The sequence below is a fragment of the Peromyscus eremicus genome, chromosome 8a, assembly GCF_949786415.1.
Source record: "Peromyscus eremicus chromosome 8a, PerEre_H2_v1, whole genome shotgun sequence".
NCBI lineage: Eukaryota > Metazoa > Chordata > Mammalia > Rodentia > Cricetidae > Peromyscus > Peromyscus eremicus.
Window position 1 is genome coordinate 11,439,103 of NC_081423.1, and position 11,222 is coordinate 11,450,324.

Sequence of the window (11,222 nt, forward strand, 5' to 3'; positions counted from 1 at the left end):
TACCGCATGCACCTGTGCACAGGAAAAACACACACACACACTCTCTCTGTCTGTCTGTCTGTCTGTCTCTGATTCAGCTTACCATTTTCATGTGACCCACACCCATACAGCTATCTGGAGAGACAGGTCTCTTCACTGTTTCTAATACCTCATTAAACATGCCACTGAGATTCTGACCTGACTACAGCCATCTGGCTTCTAGTTCAGGTGGCAAGGTCTAATATTTTGGGTAACAACCAAGCTTGTTTGATCAACAAGCCAAACAGTGAACTTGGCCTCCACGCCAGGCTGTGCTAGTTCTCAACACTCTCCTCTGTCCTAAATCTACTTCCCCAAGAAAGTCAACAGGTTGGATTTCACAGCTGCCACCCACCACGGGGACAGTGAGAGCTCAGGAAACAAGCTGTTGCTCCCCGGATCCTTAACAATTTTCATCTAGCCACTCCAAATTCTCACTGGGCCTCTTTCATTGTCTTGGGAATTCTTCAGACTTTACGGTCCGCTTCTAAAACTGGTTCCGCCTGTGGTCAGTCCAGTTCTGAAAGAGCTCTCTGCATACCTGTATCAATCCCTACTCCAAGGCTTGGGGGACACTGTAGAAGAGGGAACGGAAGGAATGTAAAACGCTTCCCCACTCTACAGCCTGTCCAGCACAGAGTAGTTAAGCTGAGGGAAGACGGACAATTAGACTTCACTCAGACCTCAACATAAGGGACTCAATCGTCTGCTCGGTAGTAGATTCTTGTATAATATTAGCGGGACCAGCCTTAATATTATACATCCCAGGGGCTCAGGAGAGAGAACTACTAACGGCGAGGACTATTTTCAGGAAATAGAATCTCAGCACACCGAGCTCTATAGTCCACTTGCTTTAATTCCTCTGGCATAACATCTTTTATACACAGCTTCAGTTCTGTTCTCATGCCTCACTCCTTTCTTGCCTGATTTCTCTCTATCTACTGCTCCAAGTTCTATCTTAATTCTCTCGTCTTAACTCTGCCTCATCTAGGTCCTTTTCATCTTGTTCTTACCCAGCTAGTACTTCCCCATCTGGCTCTTCCCCATCTTGTTCTTCCCCATCTGGCTCTTCCTCATCTTCCATCTCGTTCCTCTAGTACTCTCTTCTAGCCCTTCAATCTAGTTCTTCCCCATCTCAGTTTGTTCCTCTCAAGCTCTTACCCGTCTAGTTCTTCCATTCTCTTTTCTCTTCTCTGTCTCTCATGCCCTGGAAGTCCTGGTATATAAAGCCAGGCTTCCAGGGTCAAATGGAGGGGTGATAAGAATCACATTGAGAGGCAATAACCGTTAATTATCATTTGCAACCCCAAAGGGAAGTGACCACTGAGGAAATGAATTAACTAAAGGCTAAATTCGGGTAATATCTAAGAAGAGGGATCTTATGTGCTCAACTATTAAACTCTTAACGTAATTGGTAGAAATGTTAAGAATCTATAAGTTGCTAGGTCAATGGGAGAAAATAAAACTGTCTTCTTTTTTCCTGTGCCTCCTATCTGTCCAAGCTATCTGCTGTTTTTTTTTTTCTGCAGGGTGGGGGAAAGTATGCTCAGTCACTAGGCAACCTGTGTACAGCTAGATGCCTCTGGTGATAGTTAAAGGGAGATCTGGAACTAGAGGTAAGGTTTGGGAAAGGAAGTAAGGCTTAATTGGCACATCTGCCAGGCCTTCTCAAACAGGTAGCCTGGATGCTTAAGTCTGTTCTTAGAGAGTACAGAGGTATCTCTGATAAGGTACTTTCTTCCATCTGGGGATGGATCTGGCCGGATGCTGCCAATGACGATAATTACAGGGAGACTTGAACTGGGGTTCTGGCTGAGCATAGCTGTCAGCACAGAAAGTTATCTAAATATTCCTAAAAGGGGTTAGGTAAGGAGTTAAAGGTCTATAAAGTTAGTAAGGCTGTAAGAAAGGAGGGTCCGAGCTGAATTGTGTAAAGCTATTACTAGTGTAGAATTATTACCTGACCTAGGCAGTGTCTCCTTGTGGAATTTATCTTAAATCAGGAGACTTGCATGTGGACTATTATTACTGCTAGTCCTTGAAAGTGGCTAAGGGAGATATCTGATTCCAGAGAAAGCCTTTCCTGAGGCTGTTCTCCAAATACCTGGAATGTGTATGTCCAGAGAGTGATCAGTCCACACTGTTAGCCCTTCTTAGGGAAAGTCAATTGGGAAAACTATGAAGGCACACATGATTTTCATAACAGAATACAGCTGGTATATAACAAGCCAAGTAACACAAGCTAAAAACTGTTCCACCATCCTGTCCTCCAAAAGAACAGCCAGTTAGATAGCTTCCTCTGGGGATGATTAAGATGGCTTCCTGGCATCTGATTTCCTGATCCTAGAGGGTTGGGATCTAACTCTCTCAAAAGATAAACACTATTATGACTCCTATTTCAAGGCTACCTTCTAAACATAATGTTTTACTTCTGAATAATTGTGCCCTTTTTTAAATCTCTGCACCATTAGTGATCAACAGCTGTTGTATCAAGACCATGATTTGATTCCCTCCTGGGAACCAGTTTTACAAGACAAAAATATCCTGTCTTTAAAAAGCCTGATCTATGAAGATCCTATGATGAAGTCATTACTTTTGCATACTAACCTAAACACTTCAAAAAAACAAACAAACAAACAAACAAAAAAACCCCAACCGACTTCACAGGAACACAGAATCCTAAACAGACCTGCAAACATCTTTACTGCTATAAAAAGGGAAAGAATAATTTTTGCAGATCCTTCATCACCCTGGCCACCATTCACTTCGGCCTCACCCTGCTAGCACAGAACAGTCCAACCCAAGAAAGGCATCCAATACCTTGCTTCAACCAATGTACTGCTACTTTTCTTAGAACCTCCAGGAAAGAGCAGTTTGTCTGAAACGTATCAACACAAAGGCCCTCAATGAAGACTCGTACATATTCATGTTTCCTGGGAGACATTTATTATAAACCTTTCAAACATTTTCAACAGGGAAAGACATAATTCCTAATTTCTTTAGGATCTGTTTTTGTTTCTGAGGAATCATGGAACCTTCCAGAAACACGTCTCTAGAGCGCTATGCACCTTTTTAACAGGTGAAGAAAGTCTCAATCTCCAGAAAGGTAGACCGCAACCACATACCCATTTAATCTGTAACATGCTGGGCTCATTTGCAGATTCTATCTTATGACTTCCTATGTCTCTAGTCCCCTTTTTTTCTGAGGTCACCTTTTACGATAATGAGCAGTCCTGCCCAACTACTCACAGGAGTAGGTACTGTAGTGTTAGAATTACTGTCCGGGACTTCCCAACCAGGGCCTTGCAAAAAGATCCAACTTAAAATCAGTCATGTTGACCTTCAACTGGTCTTCCAGGAGACCTAGCCCTTCTTCTTTGGTCTCAAGGGCCTCAGGAGCCCAAACTCTCCTGCTAAATGTCACAAATAAGGAGGGAATTGAAGTCACTTGTATTCCCAAAACTTGGAATACTAGAATCAGTACAGCACCCAAACCATACCTTAGTCAAAACAATAAAGAAGGTGGGTGTACCCGAAGACAGGATGAACTTCATAGATAAGTGGCCCTGAACAGGTTACCTCCAAGAACTTGAATTCTTTCTTCTGGAAACTTTAGTTTTAAGCTAGTTCTTCACCTCTGCACCTCCCTTAAAATAAGTTCCAATTTCTTTATATTAATTACCAGCAAAATACACCACATGGGCAGAGAATACCAGCTCTGGATAAGACAATGTTCTGCCAAAACTAGGGCAGAAAGAAACCCCACTGTTTCTAACCAGTGTGAGTTCCCTGATGACTTGTAAGGCGTGAGCTCCGAGAGAAGCTTTCTCCACATTCAGCACATTTATATGGTCTTTCTCCTGTATGGGTTCTCAGGTGACGAATCCGGTTGGAACTGTGAGAGAAACTGTCTCCACACTCATGACAGGTATAGGGTTTTTCTCCTGTGTGAATTCTCTGGTGCCTGATTAAGTTAGATCTATGAGAGAAGTTTTCCCCACAAAGGGTACACTTATATGGCTTTTCTCCTGTGTGTGTTCTCTGGTGTCTGGTAAGGTGCATGCCCTGCCGGAAACTTTTCCCACACGTTGAACATTCAAAGAGCTTCTTCTCCACTCTGTGGGCTCCATGGTTTGTAAGAAGGGGGGCACTGCCATTCACTCCCTGTCCACACTCAGGGAGAGGGTCAAGTCTCTCTTTCTCATGGGTTCTTTCATGAATGACAAGGTGTGAGCTTCGAGAGAAACTTTTTCCGCACTCACTACACCGGTAGGGCCTCTCTCCAGTGTGGATCCTCTGGTGCCGAAGCAGGTTGGAGCTGTGAGCAAAGATCTCCCCACACTCAGGGCACTTGTAAGGCTTCTCCCCAGTGTGTGTCCTCTGGTGTCTGTGGAGGTTGGAGTTACAGGAGAAGCTTTTGCCACAAACACTGCACTGATAGGGCTTTTCACCTGTGTGGGTGCGCTGATGGCGGGTGAGGTGGGTATTTTGACTGAAGCATTTCCCACATTCAAGGCACTTATGGGCTTCCTCCCCAATATGTGTTCTATGCAGTGACAGAAAATGTGGGTGTCCACCGAAGACTTCACCACACTCTACATCCATACACAACTTTTCTGCTGCATGTATTCTCTGGTGCCTGATTACGTTTGAGTTATTAGAAAAATTCTTGCCACACAAGGGACACAGATGGAGCTTCTTGGGCTGTTCCTTTGGTTGGGCCAGTCCTCTACAACTTGTGGTTCCCACTAAGGACTCTGCTACTTTGTCCCAATGTCCTTCTTCTCTGTCATCAGCTCTTCCCTGCTCAGGACTCCAGGGCATCTCCCTTCTGGCCTGGCCAGGCAGCAGTACCGGAGGATGGGTACTTTCAGGAGAAATAGACTCAACACTTCTTTCTGTGTTCTCAAACTTTTCTACCCCTAGCAAGAGAGAAAAAACAAACCTCTAGATTATTTTACAGAGAAAAAAAAGAAATCTCTACATGCCTTTCATGTAAGAGGCCCTGAGAACAGAGTTCTAGCTCAGTTTCCCACCCTGACCTTGTCGGGAAAGCATGCCAGAGAAGCACACGGAAAAGAGACTCAAAGACTTGCAGCTCAGACTAGTCTGGAACTCCCTTTTGTAGCCCCCACCCTGCTCTCTGACTAGCTTTACCCTTCTGGTATGGACTAAGGCTGAGACCAGAGTGTCCCGAGTGAGTCCCAGAGTTAGAACCCCCTCAGATGTAGAGCCCACATTCCTCACTTGCCTGGCTGAGTGTGCAGGAGACACTGCCGTTGTCCCGTGTGCTGCACTGGCCATGCACTCAGACCCCCAATGTCACACACACCTTGGGAACCCTTTTAAGCCCTGTTTAGCTATACTTCTCACCTGGAACTGGTTCTCTGGGGCTCCCGCCTCCCTTGCAGCTCGGCACACTAGGGTCCCACGGCTTCCCTTCTTGTTCCGCCTGGGTGCTTAAGACCTCCTGACCGGGAATGCAAGACTCTGTTCACAATGAAAGAAACATCACCACATTCTTCTACCACACAGAGAAAACAGAGTCTTGTTTCCTGCCAGCAGCAGAGAAACCAACTCCCCCTAAGTCTAACCCAGTAGTTACTCTATAGAAAAGAGAATTAGAGAGAAAACTATGGGTTTTTTAATATTTTCAAAGAACTTGAATTTTTTAAAATGAGAATATACAATTTGTAATTCAAGTAACTATAAAATGAACACAGGATGACCACTGCTTTGAGAATCAACTTACTTTAGTGAAAGAGTGTTGGCTATTTGTAGATAGAGCTAAACTTAACTGTAAAACTCTAGAAAAAAATCATGAAATCAACTAGAAAAGAACTCAGGCTCTTAGAAGACCATGACATTAAAATGTGTAAGTCCTCCTGTGCTGTGCTAAGGAAAAGCAAACAGCTCACTTGACCTCCAGCAAAACACAGATTCCAACAGAGGCTCATCTCCACAAACCACTCTCTGGGCAGAGTTGGTACAGCAGTGGAAAGGGATGCACAGCCCAGGAGGTGGTCTCAGGAAGGAAGCAAAAGCACTACAATGCTGCACGACACAGTTCTAACCAGCTCTACACAAACATGGTGGATGAAAACAGCCGCAATGTGGCATCTTCCTGGTGTGGGCTTCAATATAACCAACCATACTGCACACACGGCCTTAGTCAGATTGCCTCCAACTTTTTCTTCTCTTTTTTTTTTTTTGCTTTTTAGAGACAGGTGTAGCCTGGCTGTCCTGGAACTCACTCTGTAGACCAGGCTGGCCTCAAACTCAGAGAGATCTGCCTGCCTCTGCCTCCAGAGTGCTGAGATTAAAGGCATGCACCACCACTGCCTGGCACCTCCAACTTTTATTATGAGAATTCTCATATATGTAAACAAGCTGAGGAATTATATAATATTTACATATATCCCACCTACATATCAGTTTATTTTATTTTATTGGCATCATTTTTAACCTTTTTACCTTTGTTCAACACACAGATGTACTTTAATGAATGTATTGTCTAGCCTACTTTACATACAGTGTTCCAAATTTACAAGCCCCCCTTCCCTTCCTGGATTTTCACAGGCTAAGAGAGCTAATAAACTGGTATATTGGTGCCAGCACCCGTGGATTTTCTGTCTTTGGTAAGAAGTCTAGATATACCAATGGAGCACAGAGGGCATACATGTAAGTAAGAACGGAGAGCACTGAACGTGTGTGACATAGGCCTGTGGTCACTGGTGAGGCTCTGTGCTGCCCTTGCAAGTTCTCTACAGCTCAGACTCCGCCTTTAACTCCAGCAACGGAAGTACGGCCTAAGGATGCCACAAGTCTATCAACTGTGCCACTTGGCAGGTGTTTAACTGACCATAGTAGGAGAAACTTTCTGTGTGGGGGGTGTCTCTTGACAAAACTAAGAGCTCATGTACAGAAGGAATGTGTGTTCCAAGGAGCAGGACACTCTGGTTGTAAATGCCAACATTCCAGATAGAGAAGTTCTTACCTAGTGTGCCCACATTCTCATAACTATCTTGCACCATATCCCTTGAGAGAGCTCTCTTACTAGGATCCTGATGGCCCCACTCCTGAGAGATATACATTGCCATGTCTTCGAAGTTCTCGGGCAGCTGAAATAACACAAGATCTCCTTTAGCATCACATGTAACAGGAACAATTCAAGCTGAGTTACTGTCAAAGGGGTAAAACCAGGAGTGCCAAGAACACGTCACGGGGGAGAAGGGTCCCAGGCCTATAAGTGAAGGGTTGAAAAGACAAAGAAGCTAAGGGCGATATCTGATCAGAAAGAAAAGATCCTCCTAGTAGCTGAGGGGCACCTCCCACCCCAAAAGGAGAGGAGAAAAGGAGGATTCTGGGGAGAGGCAATGAGAACTTCCACATCACCTGGGACCCAGTCATATCCTTATCTTCCATATTCCCTTCGGGAGGAAAGAGAGAGAGCCAGGGAGCAGATAATGCTGAAGATGACAGAAATCATAATGAGAACAGTAAAACTAAATCTTGGCGACCCACAGATTATTACAACACAATATGCATTCCCCAACACCCAGTCTCAGTTTTTAGACTGACATTAAACAACAGTATCAAAAGGTGTGACAGAGGATCTGAAGAAATGGGACGGGCTTTCATCCCAGCAACCATGTTCTAACCACACACATCCCCACATCAACCATCTAACTATAAACTGCCAGTGCTGTACACAAAAGGGCTTTCCTAAGAGACTACCCTTTCCTCCCACCTAACCCTCGCAGAACCCACACCACCAGCTGTAGGTTTTTTCAGACCACATCTGAGAACCTTAACTTCAGAAATTCTTTCTCCTTGGCACCTGCACTACACTCTACTAGGGTCAGGGCAACCCCAAAGTCCCTCCTCCCTCCCACCTGCCCAGATAACTGCCCCTCACCCCTCTCCTTTACAGCCTGGGGGTCCCTTTGGGGGCTGGGGTCTAGCAGCTCCTGCAGCCTGGGGCCAGGGCTTCGCTCAGTCTCCATTGGCTCCAGCTTGCAGCTCGGTGACTCTCCTGCTGTCTCCAGTGGCAAAGGCTCCTCCAAAAGTACTTCTGCTCCCCGCCCTTGGTTTGTGACCTGGGAACCAACCCACATCACTCAGCATCACAACTGGGCTGACAGAAACGGAAATCAGTACAGGATCTTAGGACACGCCTTGAACAGAGACCCACAGACCATCCCTTTGGTCTTCGCCAAGAGGATGGTTAATGCTAAAGACTTGTTAGATTGTATGTGGCAGAGAAAACGGGAGGCGGGGGGACTGGAGCATGAAAAAGTGAGGGTCCACAGCCAGCGCACACCTCAATATACTCTTCTGATACATCTCACTTCTGCTCGCTTGCTCTCCCCCGTTCCTAGATGCTTCCATTCACTACTAGATAAGGTGAACTTATCCAGCGGTGACCAGAAAGCCTTAGTGCTTAGCTGTTTTTGAAAGGTCAATGAACTGAGATCCAACTCTGCATCGGAGACTGGTGACTAAGGTATAGTGTGTATTAACCACTAAGTATAAGCCTGAGGTGGTGGCATATGCCTGTGGTAATCCCAAAACTAAAGAGATTGAAGCAGGAGGATTGCCTCGAGTTTAAGCTTGGGGTACATGTCTAGAACCTGCCTTTTAAAAAGAGCAGAGCCAAGCGCGGTGGCATATGCCTGTATCGAAGAACTCGGAGGTTTGCAAACTGAACCTAGAGGATCACCACTGGTCTGGAGCCGAGCTGAGCTACACGGTAAGATACAATCATCTGGGCTACATAAGACCTTGTCACAAAACAAACAAACGCAAGCAGGGGCATCCAAATTTGACATACTGTTCTCCTGACCCTCCAAACTGTCCCCAGACTGCACTCTGGCATCTTCACTTTACCAACAGAAAAACAGGACCACAGAGATTAAGTAGTCTGCCCAAAGTCACAAAGCTGGTACTAGCGATAGCACTAACTGGTCACTAACTACTGGTGGAGCGACGCCTACATGTTGAAATAAAGTCCTCGTCACCGCTCACTACCGTCATATGGGGAAAATTTGGAAGAAAAATGTTCCAGATAAACGACATAAATCCCTCTTCCTCATGTAAAGTCTACTCAGTAATCAAGTAGATTTGACTACAAAACTAGGCTAGCACAATGTCCCAGTCTTCCGGGCCAAACCACGGATTAAACAGCTCTGTCACCTGTTGCCTGAGTTTCCCAAGTTCTCTCTGCACACGCTCCACAAGGGTTACTGCTTCTTCGCCACTCTCTGGGCGCAACTCCTGCACCCTGCTCTGAATCTCTTGGGGAAGGATAGTCAAGAACTGCTCCAGCACCAATAGCTCCAGTATCTGCTCCTTGGTGCGCAACTCCGGCCGTAGCCACCCATGGCAAAGCTCCTGAAGCTGGCTAAGGGCCTCTCGGGGACCAGAGGCCTCTTGAAAGCGGAACCGTCGAAAACGCAGGTGGGAGGCCTCCGGGCTGGAGTCTGGGTCCGGCGGGGGTACCTCCTGGCTCCAGGTGCTGTCCTCCTCCAGTTTCACTATCAGGAGCCCTTCCGGCTCCTGGGAGCCCGGACCAGCAGCCATGCTCAATGCCCCCAGAGTGCCTGGGTCGCCTCGAAAGACGCCCTACGTTCCGTCCAACAGTAGAGCACGACCGCAGTAGCCGAGAGGGCCGGGGCTCCAAATCCCGCCGGAAGAACCCAGTTCGAAGTCTGGCAATAGCCCGGCAGCGTCTCCACCTGACCGGCTTCTCAGGCTCGCACAGAATTTAGCCCTCAACGGCCGCGGCGGAAGTTTCAGCGCGCGAGTTAGGCGTCATAAGCCAACGGCCGCTCGTCGGGACGGACTTCCGGTTCACGCTTTGCTTACTCTGTCTCCCATTGGGTCGGGTCTCGCCACGTACTCACTGCCGACTCACGACAGGGGAAAAAAATTTGCATCGAAGAGCGGGAGGAGACACTGGCCATGTGTTGATGAGAGGCGGGACTACGGAGTGGGCGAGGCAGCCAGGTGGAAAGCCGTGGGCGTGGGAGTCCCTGGGCAGGTCTGGCCGGGGCATGACCTCGGTCAGATTTTCTTAGGAAATTTGTCAAAAATTTGCCAAAAGGTACATTCCTGAGCCACGCTCGAACCAGAATCCAAATGCGTTAGAGTGTCTTGTTGGGGCCCAGAAATGTCCGTTGTTAACAACTCACAAAGAAAACCTCCCTGAAGGCCGATCCCAACACCCCGGAGAACTACAGCCTGCAGCGGAGACCGGTGCACTGCACTCATAGAGCTCGAGCTGCGCGGTGACTGCCGGGAAATGTAGTCCCTGGCACGCCCTTGTTCCTGCGCCTGCGTCGTGGATCAAGCGTCCCAAAGCCGTCTTGAGTTCCATCTACCACAGTAAACCATATATGGTGCCTGTCCTTAAGCCTCCCTTTGAGCAGTAGTTCCCTAGTCCTCCAACTTTAGGTGGCTGGTCGACCCAGAGGAACGCGCTGAGTATGATTTGTTCTCTCTCCATTCTCCCAGCTCAAGTCTATGGCTGTGACTGTCATTCGAAAGGAAGAAAAGAAGGAAACACCAGGAGGGCTCCCTTCTCTTTTGAAGAGAGACTGCCCAGGCCTGAGACTGGAGCATGCCTGTGACAGCTCATGGAGTCCGCAGATCCTAGGAGTGTGTCGCGAAAACCAGTAATAATGAACACATACATGAAATAGGACCTTCACTGTATTGTATGAAGGAGGCTCTATTATAAGTCCTGTGATTGTGGCATTGAGTGTCAGTTAAGTGTGTGCCCAAGATCACACAGCTATCCTATCGCAAAAGCTTAGGCTGAGGAAATAAAAATGGTCTGTTTTGGATGACTGTGTGTAGAGTCCTGAGTATTTCCTAGTTTCAACACAGGTACAGAGGCCCACAGGCTGTCAGGGCAAATGCTTACCCAGACGCTAACTAGCACACGGGCAGATATAGGTTCATTCAGAAAAACCTTGTAAAGCTTGTGAGGTTGAGCTAGAGAGATGGCTCAGCGGTTAAGAGAACATAATCTTTTCCAAGGGACCTAGGTTCTGTTCCCAACAATCTTGTGGTGGCTCACAGCCTTCTGTAGTTTTAGTTCCAGGGGATCTGACACCCTCTTCTGGCCTCCAAGGGCTCTGGTGCATGCCAGGCACGTATATGCAGTTGCAGCCCAAACTGAAAGATTAATGACCTAAAAG

At 46.9% G+C, this 11,222-nt stretch overlaps 1 protein-coding gene and 1 long non-coding RNA gene across 3 annotated transcripts; one reads left to right on the forward strand and one right to left on the reverse strand.

Moving 5' to 3' along the window:
- Positions 1 to 2,941: 2,941 nt before the first annotated feature.
- Znf263 (zinc finger protein 263) lies at positions 2,942 to 10,324 on the reverse strand. Of its 2 annotated transcripts, XM_059270118.1 has the most exons (6): positions 9,214 to 10,324; positions 7,937 to 8,117; positions 7,414 to 7,487; positions 7,016 to 7,139; positions 5,392 to 5,508; positions 2,942 to 4,940 (listed from the first exon to the last, which is right to left on the reverse strand). In XM_059270118.1, the coding sequence occupies exons 1-6, from the start codon at positions 9,598 to 9,600 to the stop codon at positions 3,790 to 3,792; spliced, it is 2,034 nt and encodes a 677-aa protein (XP_059126101.1). In that variant the 5' UTR covers positions 9,601 to 10,324; the 3' UTR covers positions 2,942 to 3,789. The 2 variants fall into 2 exon arrangements, with proteins under 2 accessions (XP_059126101.1, XP_059126102.1); XM_059270119.1 differs by lacking the exons at positions 7,414 to 7,487; positions 7,937 to 8,117 and having other exon boundaries at positions 9,214 to 10,321.
- On the forward strand, positions 8,167 to 10,865 carry LOC131916679 (uncharacterized). Its single transcript, XR_009380584.1, has 2 exons — positions 8,167 to 10,026; positions 10,534 to 10,865. It is a non-coding gene; the product is annotated as an uncharacterized LOC131916679 (long non-coding RNA).
- Positions 10,866 to 11,222: the final 357 nt, after the last annotated feature.

What these genes read in the sequence shown, in the direction of transcription:
- Znf263 (XM_059270118.1), bottom strand. Translation starts at nt 9,600, where the DNA reads ATGGCTGCTGGTCCGGGCTCCCAGGAGCCGGAAGGGCTCCTGATAGTG. An exon ending in CCAGGCTGTAAAGGAGAGGG is followed by an intron (nt 7,488 to 7,936) that starts GTGAGGGGCAGT and finishes TGTCATCTTCAG; the next exon opens with CATTATCTGCTCCCTGGCTC. An exon ending in AGGATATGACTGGGTCCCAG is followed by an intron (nt 7,140 to 7,413) that starts GTGATGTGGAAG and finishes GTGTTATTTCAG; the next exon opens with CTGCCCGAGAACTTCGAAGA.